Raw genomic sequence first — 15,140 nt, 5'->3', positions numbered from 1 at the left:
CGCGATTTAGCCCCAATCATGATCGAATTTCTGGACCACGATTGGCTAGCTTCCTTTTGCATCTTGCGCAAAATAAGCCAATCGTGTTAAAAAACCACCCTGGGATGCGACTTGATAAGCTGTGACACCTGGGGTGTCACAAGGTACACTTTCGATCGCGATCGAGCCCAGATCGCGATCCGAGTTTCTTGGATCACGACTGGCAGGAAAGGAGCCAATAGCGGTAAAGAAATTCGAGGCCGATCGGGGATCAATCACGATTGAAAGTACGCTCGATACCCGTATAACAACTAGCCGCGCTGTCGACAAGGTTTTCGGCTAAATGTAAAATAAAAAGTGTGTGACTGCCGAAGGCGTTGCTGTCACGCAGATTACGGTCTCAATTCGTTCGTGCAGCTTCAAAAAAGTTTAACAACTGCGTAGGTAAGTTTCGATCGGGTTTTGTAGGATGTAAACATTGCATCGATGACCTGTCAGAAACGAGTTTTCAGGTGCAAAGGCGAAGTCAAACTGAGAGAAGCGGAAACGCCGATGCATCTGAAGTGCTTTAGCGAGTCCCTTTAGAAAATGCGCATAGTTAAAAAGCAAGAGGCAGCTGCGAAACATGCACGGTGCGTCGACTGTCAAGACGCCATTGGGGCACAGCTGTTTTTCTTTATATCTCTGTATTCAGAGAAGGCCACACACTACTTACCAGTTTTCGGCGGATACCTGTAGGCATAGTTGGCGGCAAAGTCCACTTCTTCTACCCGGACGTTTTGCCTACTCCATATGCCACCCATGTTTAACGTAACGTCGCGTTAATAATAAACTTGTTTCCCAAATGGGTAACGGGTTTCGGCCAAGTTCAGTACATGCTCCACCGCTGTTCTCCCAGGAACGGGATATCACGGCGCGCCTGCCGCTGTGCGGCAAATAACAACGCAAAGAAAAGTAGTGCGCCAGAACGGGATTGGCTCGTTCTGGAGAACGATGTGCGGGCGATACCGCGGCTTGGCGCCATATTTTGAACATCAAAGGCACCATTTGATAATCGCACCGGCATCCCGCGTCGGCGCCATCAACACAAGTGATGCAAAAAATCGTCACGGGATGACGTCACCATAAGACGTCATCTGCGTATTCACATGTATCGCATTCATCGCGACGTCATGATGACGTCACAAATGTGATGTCACGGTGACGTCATCACACATCACTGCTTGGTCAAAGATGGTCAGATCCCGGGTAGCCACCCTATCCCGGGAGCAGTGCAAAACACGGCGAGGTGCAGAAAGCTTACAATGCCTCTGATCCTGGTAACACCACGTTAGCTGCAAAAGGCTTTCGGAGAGGGCGCGGGAGGTTCAATACGTCAACTTAGAGGAAAAAAGGAGATTGCAGCTTTCACTTTGAGTCATCTTAGGCGAAGGCATAACCGACCCTGTCAGTAACATATAGTAAGAGACTACAATGGTAAATATGCAGGAGGTCCCAACGTTACACTGCAGGCGGGACCTCCCATGTTAATAAACTAGAAAAAAGAATGAAAGAGAACATAGGGTATTAAAAAAACAATTTCAACATGGTATACGTAACAAAGACAGCATCAAATATTTCAATGATTGCTCAAGTCATGAAACACAGAGGCACTGGCACAGCCATGGTAGGAAGGTTAAAACACGCCCCAAAAATATTCAATTTTGCATGTGAAACATACAAACACACGTAGGAACATACATACAGAACGGTTACCCCCCCCCCCCCAAGAAAAAATTCTGGCTATGCTACTGCATAGAGCGTTAACAAAGTTAGTGGTGCATAACAGCTATACATTGAATAAAACACTTATAGCTTTTTTCTACATACATGCATAAATAGGCAATATTTCTGTTAGTTCAGATGAGGGTGAATTTCATAACGAAATGGATGTCTCAAGCCTGCTTACAGAAGCATGTGCAAGTAACTAACGCCAGAAGGCCCTGCAGTTATTCGGCAGTTTCAAAATACGGTATCCAAAACTTTGCAATCGCTTGCATTTGTTGCCGCTGCACATACGTCATATGCAAACCTCCAGGCTACTTGCAAAAATAGAGCGCGTACTCAAGCAACACAAAGCCTGCGTACCCATTCTAAAGCTCCCAAAAAAATATTCCTCAAAAAGAATGTTATTTATATAGATATATATACACCCACATTTCTTCAACAATTGTACGGTGGCACCAAAACAATTTATCACTTCAAAGCCACATTTTACCCTCAGATATCTTGTGTAGCAAGTAGCAGTCCAACTTATTGTAACTTCCTTATATCAGCAGTTAGGTAAGAAGCTTCACGTTAACAGCAAACATCGACAGTATACTGTCTTCACGTGATGCATATAACACAGCAGTCTTACAACATGGATACGCATGTCCACATTGAAGAAAAAGGTAAACTCCAACCAAAATTTATTTTAGGTGTCTACGTTTTGGAGCCCAACCAGCACCTTCAGAACAAGATGGCATGAGGCGTCACACTGCTTACGTGCCCAGCTCCTTCTACAGAATCCGGATCCTTTCTTTTAATGTGCCCTTTTAGCACTTTGACAGGCTTGGAGACACTTTTTGTAGACCTTAATCAGGAGCATACCAGTCAAATGATTGATGCTGTGGGTGTCTGCTTCATGTGCCAGGGCAAGCACCAGATTAAACTAAACGGCTATTGTAAAAACAGCAGGCAAAGTTAGTTACAGTTGAGTTGACGGCATGTAACATATCTTCACATCTATACACATGCCTGTGTCCCTTCCGTGCTCCTTTGGATACACAGCGACACTGGTCACTCGCCGAGTTCGACACTTTTTCCTTCCTCCATTCCGGGAATTCGACCTTCATCTACGTGCTTAGCAGCACAACACTTCAGTTGCTACAGGAAAGCAACGACATTCATAAGTTCATGAACGTCGTTGCTTTCACGAACGAAATGTGGCAATGAGGAATGACAAGTCACCTTGATAAATGATAAGACTGCCGTATCAGAAACGGTTCATCGCCGACAAGCCGACAAAAGAGAGAGCATTGTTTATTGGAAAGCGGCGCATACGAATACGCAAGTGACCGGCGTGCCTTCTAGGGCCACATTTCCTTGCGCTCGCTGGTGCCAGGTTTTTGCGTATGATGCCACCGAATTCTGTGAGTTATGACAAGCTTCGCTTGAAAAAGAATAGTACATTCGAATCATACTGTAAGTCAACGGTCGTAACAAACATATTTATTACAAACAGGGAACATTCAAAGGCTATTATACACAGTCAGTTAATCTTGTTAGTGTTGTAGACGTTTGATGCGCTGTTGCAGCTGTTCGACGTCTGCGTCGATGGTGTCTGCAACCTGGCACAAACGCTCCTCCTTTTCCTGCAAACGGAAACATCAAACATACAGAAAATGAACGAGACTTCCGTAAAGATGCCTCTACACACTGTTGGGAGCGTCGAGCAATCGACAAGAAAGAAGGTGTTGGTGGGAAAGTACTTTGAAACAGCGCAAAAGATGAAACACACAGAAGAAGACTGAACAGCACAAGCGCTGTAAGTCTTGTGGAGATGTAAGTCTTCTGTGTGCTTTGTCTTTTGCGCTGTTTCAAAATGAACCAAAACCAACTAGCCCAAGTCTCCCTTTTGCTGGGAAAGCATGCTCCTTTGGTGCAGTCAGTGAAGCACATTAAAAAACGGCTGATGTGACGCTACCGCCTAATGTCATTTGTATTAACTTCGTCGAGCTTCCATGCTTTAAGCGTCAACCGCATGCCAATCAATACATGACGATGCCAAAACAAAACAGGCACCATGCTCACGGAGTGAAATGCTACATAAAAACTTTAATGGAGAAAGAGGTTTTAACTTTTTAGACACAAGGTGTTTTATTATTTAGGTTAAAATGATGAAAACCTTGGAGATTATGCATTTTGATGTGCTCATATCAAGTATGAGCACAGCTTTTACAGACACCATACCATTCATTTTTAAAATGAACTACCTATGAAAACTTCATTCGATACCGTTTCTAATAAACTGGCTACTGAGATCCTGCAGAATGAAATGTCATTGGTTTCTACAGATATCAAAGATTGCAACAATGGTAATTTTATGGCTCTAGCTTTCCCAGAACAAAACTTATGAAGCTTCAAGAAGCTAATTTGAATTACTGAAAAAAAGCACTTTTGTTTCACCCTTTCTAAAAATTTATAACTTCCCAAAGTAACACTTGGCAACTTATTGCGCTCACTAAACACTAGGCTTTTCAGCAAGACAAAAATGATCAACATTCAGTATGCCAAACAAGGGTACCAATATGGGCTTGTTGGTTCATCGTAAACTGGCTAGTAGCATAGCATGGGAAGACACAAGGACAAAGAAAGTTAGCGTTGGTGAAAGTTAGCGCTTGTGTTCGTCTCGTACTTTTTCTTTGTCCATGCGTCTTCCCGCGCTATGCTACTAGCCAGTTTAGTATGCCAAAGCTGAGAAAAGCTTATCAGAGTATTGTAAGGTTACAAAAAGATGAAACGGGAAGAATAGCAATGAAAAAAAAAAAAACACCATCGGTTGCTGATGCAATATTAAAGGCTGTTATGGTTAAAATGATCTATAATGCGTAGAAATTGGCGAGGTGATGCATCAGTAATGGCAGAATCCAAAAATATTTCTGAGAAATAGATTTTTTTTTTGGCAATAGTATTTGGTCCCATAAAGCAGCTTCCCCCTTTTCGGTATAACACCTGGTATGCACAATTACACAAGGTAACTAAGTTGTTTCATTATGGATTAGTCACTAAATGATGTTAGCTGTGACGTAAGCGTATGTGTCACTACTATTAAGCTGGTTTGACAAACTAAGGACGGCAGAAAAGATAGTATGTGCATTGCTTAACCCTAGACTGGCCCATTTCATTTCGCACGAGTTGTACAACACTACAGGAGCAATAAAGAAGGCAGCAAGTGGTCTTGTCTTGAAAGAAGAAGACCACTTGTTGAAACATTGGCTCCAGTGACACCCCATGTTTAAGAATATTCATCTCTTCCAAGCCTTCATCTTCTCCTGAACTTCTGCCTCGCTTGGATTACTACAGGAGCAGATATCGTCATAAGCATAGTCTGCACACCCACCTGAGCATTGATAGGGGCCCTGCAACACTTTTTCAGCATCGTCAGAAAACGCTGCCGATCGGTAGTCGAGGATCTGGACAACACGCGAGCCGAACATCGTAGCACAGCACGCGGCCTGAAATTTACAACTAATTCTCAAAGTCAGCTAGAAATCGTTCCCTCTTCTCTCGACAAATGATGCCATAAACCCAAATGACTGCGCCATAAACCCAAATTCTCTGGCCTTTGGATGATTTGAGCGTAGTGAGCTACGTAGTTACCGTGACCGCCACGGGATGGCGTGATGTGCCCGTGCACTCGCTCGCATTCACACTAAAGGTAAGACACGCGTTCGAAGAAAAAAAAAAAAAAAGGTACGGTCATGATGCGTGCCAACGAAAGGACGTAGTTTCTTGCCCCCTTGTCACCCCCCCCCCCCCCCCGCCTAGCTTTCAGTGCGCTCACTGGTACAAAAGGGGAGAGAAAGCGGCTCAAGCATGCGACAAGTCCCTGTAACTCCACTCGTACTTGATGGATTCTAAAAATTTTTCCGGCAGTCAATTCGTGAGGCAATAAACTCATTGAATGAAGCCATTCGATGATTACTTGGAAAAGTGTTGCAGGCCCGCTTTAACTGTGCCATGCTGGAAAAAATGCGCCCTGCGATCATGAATCCAACCAGCCAAGCTCACTGACCTTAGAACAGTGTAAAAGATTGTCACCTGTAGCTCCTTCAGATCGAAGCCAGTCCAGGTAAGGCCCTCATCAAGATTCCTCTCGAGATTCTGGCTGCTCGTCAAGTCGTGCAGGAGCGATGTCATAGACATGCAATCCCTGAAACAGAGAAATATGTGCAACTAAGATTTAAAAAGAAAAAGGCTTCACCCGCGGGAGCTTATCTAATCTGGAAACAATAATCACAGTCCATTTCTTTGAAGGGACACTGAAGTGAAACAGCGAATAAGTTTAGATTGATAAACTGTACCCTGAGAACTCCAATGTCATTAATTCGTCGTCATAGGTTTATTAAGTGAAGAGGAAATCAAGGTCAAAGTTTCATTTTTAAATTTCGCGTCGAAATCGCCGCATGTAATGTCTGGATTTTAAAGCGCATTTTTCGCATTTTGGCTAAACTGGCTTAACGAAATTTCCTGAAACTTGGTATCTTCAGCTTACGGCCCTGTCAGAGGACAATGCACTTCATATTTACTCATTAGGGATTACGTAGGACCTAATAGATGGCATCGAAATCTATGACGTCACGATGTTCGGTGCAGGAATTTCACTGTGGCATCGCCACCCGCACGTCCCTTTTGCGCATTTTCTTGCTTACCAAGCATCTTCTTGCTGCAAGCATGATGATTTTGGAAGTGTGAAAGAGTAATCCACTAATATGAGAAAACTTGTTTTTCTCTTCAGTGTCCCTTTAACAACGTGTGCATGACACTTTGAGATCACAAGTGGAATGTGTGACATCATCAGCGTGACGTAGCATTTTTATGGAAATGTAGCAGGAGCACAATTTCCAGAAGAAAAAAAAAAGAACTTAACCAAGAATGGCAACGACTATTGTAAGATGTCAAAATACACCCCAAACAGCGTAAGCATTCTTTTTTTAGAATACAAGCTCTCAAAACTGTTTCACCCTTTTGGATTTTATTTGTCATCTTTCATGCTTCTCCCTTGCTTTGGACGATGCACGCTCAGTGCTTTCAAGTCAGGAAAGGCGTGCACACCGTCGGCACGACAGCATTGTTGATGGGAAAGTGCACCCACTGTCACACACCCAGATGGCACCCAGTGTGCACTCAGTGTACACCCTGTGTCGCACCAAAAGAATGCTACGAGACAGACGTCTGTGTCAGCTACAGAGCCAATACATCGCCGTGAACAAACACACTTTTTTTATGATAATAGTTTGATATTACACTGCAAGTGCACACACTGCGTAGTTTGGCGAGGCTGACAGTAGAATCACTCCTAGAATGTGTCATTGGCCTTGCAAGGATACCATTGTGTCCGCATAGCGACATCTCACCGAAAGCAAGTGACTTGCAATGTCGCAAAGCCATGCAAATCCAGAAGGTCAAATTTTTGTTGACGTCTGTGCCCTGTACGCAACGTTTCTATGTAGGCTGATCCATCCTAATTGCAGCTTCCGTAGACCTTAACGGCCCCTGCATAGGTAACTTCTGTTTGAAACTTTACGGGGCGCACGACCACGATTAAAGTGTTCTGAAACGGCCCAAGTGACATCAGTAGTGCGCACTATGTTGTTTATCCACTTAAAGGGCCCCCTCACCAGGTCTGACCATTTTGAGCTGATGAGCGCAATGTATACCATAGGGGCTCACAATCACATCTGCCAAAATTTGCAACGCTCAGCGCCACGGAAAGAGGTCAAATTTCAAGCTGAACGCCGCTCGCCCTTCGTCTCGTGGGCGCGCGCTCACAGATGAAGGGAATGATGTACGACAAAGAATGGTCCTACGTATATCTGTGCCCTGACATTGCCCACAGTAGCACGCGACACTGCGAGAATTATCTGACGTGACATGTGTAGTTTGTTACTTGAATAGATGAATGAAACTTGAGAGAAATAATAAAACACACAAACGGAATGTGTGCGTGTTTTCATTATTTTTTACTGCGAATCCCAGCGAGATGAGAGTCTAATCTGCCTCTGTTTCGCATGCGTTCGTGTTGTCATCGTTTCCACGTCATGCGGGCGCCAGCCCTGACAACGCGTGGGATGTTATTGGTGCATCGACCCTGACAGCAGTTTCAGCGGGGCGACACGGTGTATTGCGGTAAGGAACCATGATCCGTCCCACTCTCCAAATGTGCACGCACTGAGGGGCCCATCTTGCATAAACAGGCAGTACACCACAGAGAACGCCTACACAACACAACACCGCTCGCCAGCTCGGGCTGTCTAGGGCACGTCATGTGCACGTGACCTTGCGTGCGCATGACGTGTTGATGCATATGCGCCATGTGATCCTCCGGTTCCGATGCCGAAGGGGGCAGGAAAGGGATTTGGCTTGCGAAGGCTACACGAGGTGAGTGGCAAGCGTTTCAAGCTTGCCTTCTCGCATCATTGTTTTGAGCCGGTTCAAAATATTGGTTTTGTCAGCTTGCAATTTGAAAAATTCTTGTGGTATAATGGTCTTCACTGGGCATGCAACAACTTCCAGTGAAACTACAATTTCTTATGTGACCTGGCGTGGGCCCTTAAAGGTGCAAATTATGATGGACTGTACATAAGTGAACCAAAATCATGCAACTTAATTGCAAGGCAATCGATATTTTACTGCAAGAAAAAGAAGGTGGCAATGTGCTAATTTGTGCATTTTCAGTAATTAATCTTAATTAAAGCATAATGAAATATCCATTCTGAAGTCAGTCATGTTCTAGTGTTGTATAAAAATATTTAACCCTCAGGCTCAAAATATTTGGCCAAGAATAACAGAAGGCTGAGCTAGTTGGTAGGGATTCATGTTAAAATACGAGGCGTGCAAACATTGAGACAATTGTGAAGTGAGGACAAGATAAACTCAAACTAACAGCTGAAAAAGTGCAGATAAGCTTTTGTGCCTACTTTCTTTTCTGTCGCTGTGCGCCTTTTCAGTTGTCAGTTGGTGTTTGTGTTGTCCTGACTTCTCTCTTCAATGTGTCAGTGTTTGCACACACCGTCTTTTAACGTGTATTTTGGCCAAGTGGGTATCGGTTACATCCATTCTAAGCAAATAAAATATACAATTTTCGTTTGGCTCCTGGAACGGGGTACATTGAATGGCTAATCGGACATGGTAGTGCTTCTAGTAAAGTGACCTTCCGCACCTATACGTGACGCAATAAAGTTAAATGAGAGCTAGTTTTCTACTCGGGAAGCGTGTACAAATGTGTACGTGGTGTTTCGAGCCAGCTAAACTAACACGCGACAGTGTTTATACAATTGTACTGCACATTGTTGCTGAAGGGGTTATTACTCGCCTTCCTCAGATTTCGCGCTTTGAGCTTCAGCTCCGTATAAATCAATCTCAGATGTTGGAGACTGAAACGTACACAGGCGCAACACCATTTACGCGAGCAGACGACATCCTAGAGTTACACTTACTTGGCACACTCCTTGCTGGACACTACTATGTCACTGCCTTCGCTCTGCTGACTCTGGGCATTCTTCGCTGCAGCGTGCAATGTGAGTGCAGCAATGGTCATATCGTGGCGGGCCTTTTCTGAAACCAGATTGCAGCAGCGTATGAGATAAAAATTTCAGCCAGTTCCAGGCCGTAAAAATCGTCGGAAAGCGAAGCTGTAAGAGTGCGAGTCTATACGATTGGCTAGCGTGACCACGTGGAGTTGTAAATGCGTCACTATATTTGAAATACACGCGCTTACACACTTCGAGCATCATCATCATCATTTTGAGTTTGTTTTATTTCATTATTACTCCTCCTCACTAGTCACGTGACCTGCGGGATGCCTACTACGCACGACCTACTGTACTCCTGACCTGCCCAGATAACGAGGGGTCCCTATGGGAGCGCGCGTCCCTGCTCTCGTTCAACCGCTCGCCGTAGGTGGCGCTTCCTATAACCTGTTCGTCTGCTACTCTGCGGCTTTGGACGGCGCTGGAGTAAAAACGCCTGCATTATGTGATGAACTGACGGCATTATGTGACTGCTTCTGCAAACTCAGACCGAGGGTCAAGTAAGCTATTCAGTGCGGTTAAGTACTAACTGCGCATTGGTTGACTAACGTGAGAAGCCGTAGACTTGCATAGTGTAGGAGGGCTGTGTCCTTTTAAATGCAAAAAAAGTTCTAATTCTCTTTCCATATTTTTATTTACGAAGTATTTTGCATTTATGCACAATAATTACACGATATGAGCGCTCTGTGCAGGCGAAACATCACCATGAGCGTTAAAGCTTACGCCAGTGAACAGGTGCTAACTAGCGCCAAAACGCTCATAGGTTACGTCCCTAGCGGCAGGAGGTATGAACTAGAATGTGGGCACTGGAGAGGGGACATCTGGGCAGGTCAGGAGTACAGTAGGTCCGTGCTACTACGACTACTTCTACTACAACGACGATGACAGCACAAAGTAGACTAAGACATCTTCGTTGTAAAAGAACGGTGACGTGAACTAGCCCTCGCCGTAACGATTCAACAACTTCCTTTTAAAACTACTTTTACTGCCTTGTAACTTGTTGTAGGTGAACAGCAAGCCCAAGCGTGGGTGAATTTTTCCCTTGTGTGGCAGTAACTTTTTTTGCCAACCAGCTCATCTAAATATAGCTTAGCAGAACTCGAAGGCATGTGCAGGGTCCTCTGTTAGGGGGGAAAGGTACATATTGTACAAAGGAAGACGAGCTTTGCAATGAATGCAACAACAAAAATGAAGCGATCACGTGCTTCGCACAACGGCTTGCCGCACGGCCATAACCGTGCGCTTAACTCAGCTGGACCTGTCCAGTCATTAAAGGTAAGGGGCAGACTTGGTGCCACCCTTAAATGACAAGGGGGCGGTATTGCCTCATTTATATAAAGAATGAGGCAATAGGAGAGGCTGAACTGTGTTACAGAATGTTCAGTTTGTTGAGTCCAAATCGATTTGCTCTTGATCCGGTGCGATGTGCCAGAATCCTGGCGAGAGCACGAGCCACACTCTCAATTCTCTATGAACGCCTTTCTGCAGGTACTGCTGTTTTTGAACCGCTTTTTTGACGAGTCCATCGAGCACACCAATGTCTCGCGCAATCATGTACAGATATCCAATCCGTAATGTTAGTGTGCCGAGCATGTTCTCCGTGTCTGCTTTTCCCAGCCCTTCTCGAATTTCATGACTTGAGTGTAGAACGCACATTTCAATTCACACTTGTCCCCCGATTACTCCTCGTCAAGGGATGGGCTGCAGATGTTTGCAGCTCGAAGTCCGCTATAGGGCGAAGCTACCAAGTTTGTAAAAGTGGCCAGCAAAACTACTGCGGGGCGTTGCATACACCTACCCATGATGGTCGGCGCAAAGAGAGCACGGTACGAGAAAAGGAAAATACGTCGCAGGCACTGTCTAGCAACTGATGGTTTATTACTGAAACGCCAGATGTACATACGGTGTTTTTCTAGTAGACGTTCAGCTGCTAGACAGCTCCTGCACCGTCTTTTTCTTTTTTCGTACTGTGTCCTCTTTGCACTGGCCATCATGAGCATTTTCCAACTCGCCCAATTTGCTACGCTAATACACTTACCCACTCGACTGGGCCTCAGGCGTCCTAAATGCTTGCGAGCTTCAAGTTGTACAATTCTCGCCTGAATCTGCAACGAAAAAATTCGATAGCTCAGTGACGAAACGAACTGGACAAAAGTCCAGGGCCCTTCAGTTGCATTGCTAAACACGAATCGAGACATGCGCCAGAAAAGGATGCTGTACTCTCGCTCCCTACAGATTTTGCAGAGATGCCTTCGACTACGTTTCTTTTTTACCCCCCCTTGAAGATCAGAGAATGGAACGATCTGGCTTGCTGCATTACAGATCGCATTTCTTGGTGTTATATGAAGGTGATTTCTTAGCCCGGAAACACTAAACATTGTGTTATGCCTTTGACTGTCTTGTCATCTAAGTTTCATCCTGATAGAGCTTTAACACCTTGTAACGGCAAATTGAGCGACCTTGTGCAATGTTCTTCGCTATCACAATGTCTGCCTTTGAGTTTTGTTATCAAGTTACTCTCTGTACTACTTTAATACTACTACTACTACTACTACTACTACTACTACTACTAATTGTACCAACTGTACCTCTACTACAAAAAACCATAATTTTCTTTGTAAATGCTACGCAACTGTTTGGCTTTTTGCCCTCCTGTTATAGGCACCCGGCAGTGGAGTTCTTGAGATGCGACAGTAGCACATGTAGAAGCAGCAAAATCGTGCCCGGCAGGGCATTTTTTGGGGGGCTCACACATATTTACGACTGCCCAGAAGGAATTATGGCCGCACCCAGGGAGCCTTCACTGGAAAGGTGCACAGAAGATAGACACTTGAGTGTGTAGATGTGTTTTGTGGACGTCTCATTTTCTTCGTATCCCTGGTGGCCGATGCCGGCGATACTGAGGCAGCAAATAGCTTCGTCGCACCCTCTTGTCATTGAAGGGCGCCTATAGTTCCAATTCATGTTGACAGTATGGATAAATATTAAATAAGTACTGCCCGTTTGGTGGTCGAGTGCAACAGCATTGCAAACGAAGGCACCAACACAAGTTAGGAATCGTAGATATAGCCAGAGATGGAGGGGATTCAAGCCTCCCCCTCGAAAAATTTTCATTTTGTATATGCATACATGGAGACACATTCACATACATTACACTCAGTTACAACCTATGAAGATATGTTGACTCCGCCCACAGAACTACGGCGCCACCTGCCATTCAATTTGTGTAAGACAGTCGTGCTAACTGAATTCTCCTCGAACAATTAGTACTCTACCTCGGCTACTGTAAATACTACGCAATTAGGAGTTAAAGGTTCGCCGTTACCACCTTAAAACATTACGTTTCAGAGCAGCGACGTTAGAATCCCTGATGAAATTTACCAAGATGTTCATGTTTCCGATCTGAAACCAGCAACACAAAGATGTGTCTGTATGGGAAAGTCGACTATCTGAAACACTCGAGAAGTGCTTGATGTCACAAAAATGAGTAAGCGCTACTGAACGGAGCATTTATACAAATTTTCTGTGGGAGGGACAGTGATGGCTGTGGGCGGAGCTGACATTTTAGCTTAGGTTGCAATCGAGTAAAAAAAAAAGAAAGAGCCTGTGTCGTGTACTTCCTTGTTTTCGTGTCTTGTTTGCGCTGACCTTCATGAGTATGTTCCAACTAGCCCTATTTGCTACATTACTTCAGCATTTTAGTGCTCTCAGACATTGAGCCGGCAGCAGTTGCTAAAGTTACGTCCAGCATGTTGTCCAACGTTATTGCAATTTTCAACCCCCAGGGATGCACGATGCGTTAGCACACTGCGCCACCCTAACCTATACGGTGAAAGGGCCAAAGGAAGCTGCATTCTTTGGACGGTTAGACAAGAGTGCCGGCACAATAGGCAGTTTTAGAATAGCGTACGCAAAGCTTTGCGTTGGGTTTTCGCCAGGGGCGTAGCCAAGGGGGGGGGGGTTCAACCCCCCCCCCCCCCCGAAATTTTTCAGTTTTGCTTGGCGTATATATACGCGCACACATACAAACGCACGCACGAACATACATAAAGTATGGTTGAACCCCCCCCCCCCCCCCGAAAAAAATTTCTGGCTACGCCCCTGGTTTTCGCGCAACTGCGCATGCGTCATGCGCTGACGAAAATACCGGGCCGCAAACGCTAACGTAGCGTACGCTATTCTAAAACTGCCTAATGACTCCTAACTGACTGACTCCTAAGTCACACTTGCGCGCTGATGTTGCAACGAACGTCAAACCAGCTTGCCCAGTTCCACTACAATCTCCCGGCGTTTACAGCAGGTGGAGTGTGACACAGCACGTACCTTCAAGTACTCCTTCACGAGACGTTCTAGGCGCACGGCCTTTTCTAGATTTTCTACATAGCTGGCCGAAACCAACGTTTCCGTCGTATCGTCAGATTCCTCGCTGGCGGACGAGCTGGCCGAGGCAGGATTACGGTGAATACGGGGCGCGAACTTACGCGAGCGGGCGGCCATACCGACCACGTCGAGAAAAAAGAGAAATAACAGAATAATTTCAACCAATTCAACCGCACCGCTGAGATAGCGCTCACACAAACAGCATGCTCAAAACGGAACGCGCGCGCTCAAAATTGACGTTCGACTTGGCTTGGATATAGTTCTAGAACACTTTAGCTTGGATTGACTGGTTTAGTTAAAAGCGAGCCACAAGCGGCACTAAAGTCGTGGAGTAAAGAATGCGAGCAGCAGACGGTGAAGCTAGCACCGCCATATTGCCAGGGGCAGCAAGCGAGACCGGGAAACTCTATGGAAACCGGTAATAGTGGTGGTACAGAATCAGTGCAAACGTACCCTTAGTTACTCTTCTGCTGTAAGTATAGCTTCTCTATCCTGCCCCATTTTGCTTCAGGCAAGATGTTGACCGGTTTTTGGCGGCCGCGCTATCTCCCGTGGGAACAGATTACTCCAGGAGTTCCATACGTCATAGCGGCCATCACGTACTTATTGGTTCCTGCTTTCTCCATGCAGCGAGCAAAACACAGAATCCTAATTTCAGCATTTGTTTATTCATAAAACGCTATCGTAAATTGAGTGGATGCTAAGTTTCAGCCTTTGAGGTTTGCTCCCCAGAAGAAGCAGTCCATGGGGCTAGTTTGTACACCAGCTGTCAAAGGCATTTGCATTATTTTTGCGCGGCTAACAAGCATACTGTTCAAAAACAGCAAAACGTTCTAATGCATGCATGGGGTCCTGACCCGCATCAACCCCGCGACGGTTTCCTCTGATCATAATACTATATGCCTCTGAGTAATGGACACAAATCTCGAAGGCTATGCTCTTTGCCGTAATAAAAAGAGAGATAGATGGGGAATGAAGGATAACAGAGGACTGACGACGCGTTGTCAAGGCGACGGCACGCAAACAGAACGCGTAGATTGCGGGAAAGCGATCTTTGCAGGCGCCGCTTACTTCAACAGCATCGAAAAATTAGGCCGTGGAACTAAGTAGCCTGGTGGAACGTGGTTTCAAGTACACCGTGCACAGATAAACGATGTCTTACCGAGAGCTCAGAAGTAAGTTGTCCTTTCAGTTAGAATCACTACGTGCGCTTTCCTATGAGCAATTTTCTTTTCGTTTTTCCCTCGATTTTTCCAGATTTCACTGAAATGACCAGGGCGCTTGGTTACCCGAGGCTGATCTCCCTGGAGAACTTTAGAACGCCCAACTTTCCGCTCGTGGCGGAAATTCTGCGATGGCTCATAAGCAGGTATATATGAGGATAGATGTGCTCGCTGTGTGTGACGTCACATCATACCTTTGTGCTCGTTCCATGTGTGACGTACG

At 45.4% G+C, this 15,140-nt stretch overlaps 3 protein-coding genes across 11 annotated transcripts in view; 1 reads left to right on the top strand and 2 right to left on the bottom strand.

Moving 5' to 3' along the window:
* Window positions 1-15,140, bottom strand: part of LOC119399948 (E3 ubiquitin ligase RNF157-like) — a 79,374-nt gene that overhangs the window by 29,536 nt on the left and 34,698 nt on the right. Inside the window, exon 1 of one of the 2 annotated variants that reach the window (XM_037666855.2) lies at window positions 695-891. The exons of the other annotated variant lie outside the window; for it this stretch is intronic. Coding sequence (XP_037522783.1) covers window positions 695-782 — 88 coding nt within the window. The 5' untranslated portion in view covers window positions 783-891. Of the gene's footprint in view, window positions 1-694; window positions 892-15,140 lie in introns of those variants that run through there. 2 annotated transcript variants of the gene reach the window in all.
* LOC119399947 (uncharacterized) overlaps window positions 3,231-15,140 on the bottom strand; it is a 57,812-nt gene continuing 45,902 nt past the window's right edge. Inside the window, exons 1-5 of one of the 2 annotated variants that reach the window (XM_037666854.2) lie at window positions 13,638-13,897; window positions 11,353-11,419; window positions 9,222-9,339; window positions 5,824-5,935; window positions 3,231-3,374 (exon numbers count right to left, since the gene is read on the bottom strand). In XM_037666854.2, the coding sequence (XP_037522782.1) occupies window positions 3,285-3,374; window positions 5,824-5,935; window positions 9,222-9,339; window positions 11,353-11,419; window positions 13,638-13,811 (561 nt within the window). In that variant the 5' untranslated portion in view covers window positions 13,812-13,897 and the 3' untranslated portion in view covers window positions 3,231-3,284. Of the gene's footprint in view, window positions 3,375-5,823; window positions 5,936-9,221; window positions 9,340-11,352; window positions 11,420-13,637; window positions 13,898-15,140 lie in introns of those variants that run through there. The other variant, XM_049417910.1, reaches the window with a different exon arrangement.
* Window positions 14,707-15,140, top strand: part of LOC119399946 (clusterin-associated protein 1) — a 58,161-nt gene continuing 57,727 nt past the window's right edge. For 2 of the 7 annotated variants that reach the window (XM_049417907.1, XM_049417903.1), the window contains exons 1-2: window positions 14,707-14,869; window positions 14,952-15,063. In XM_049417907.1, the coding sequence (XP_049273864.1) occupies window positions 14,848-14,869; window positions 14,952-15,063 (134 nt within the window). In that variant the 5' untranslated portion in view covers window positions 14,707-14,847. The remainder of the gene's footprint in view (window positions 14,870-14,951; window positions 15,064-15,140) is intronic. The other 5 variants (XM_049417908.1, XM_049417909.1, XM_049417905.1 and 2 more) reach the window with 5 other exon arrangements.

This window comes from Rhipicephalus sanguineus, chromosome 7 (assembly GCF_013339695.2).
Source record: "Rhipicephalus sanguineus isolate Rsan-2018 chromosome 7, BIME_Rsan_1.4, whole genome shotgun sequence".
Classification (NCBI taxonomy): Eukaryota; Metazoa; Arthropoda; class Arachnida; order Ixodida; family Ixodidae; genus Rhipicephalus; species Rhipicephalus sanguineus.
The sequence above is the reverse complement of the archived record's forward strand: the minus strand, read 5'-3'. Positions and strand labels throughout refer to the sequence as shown.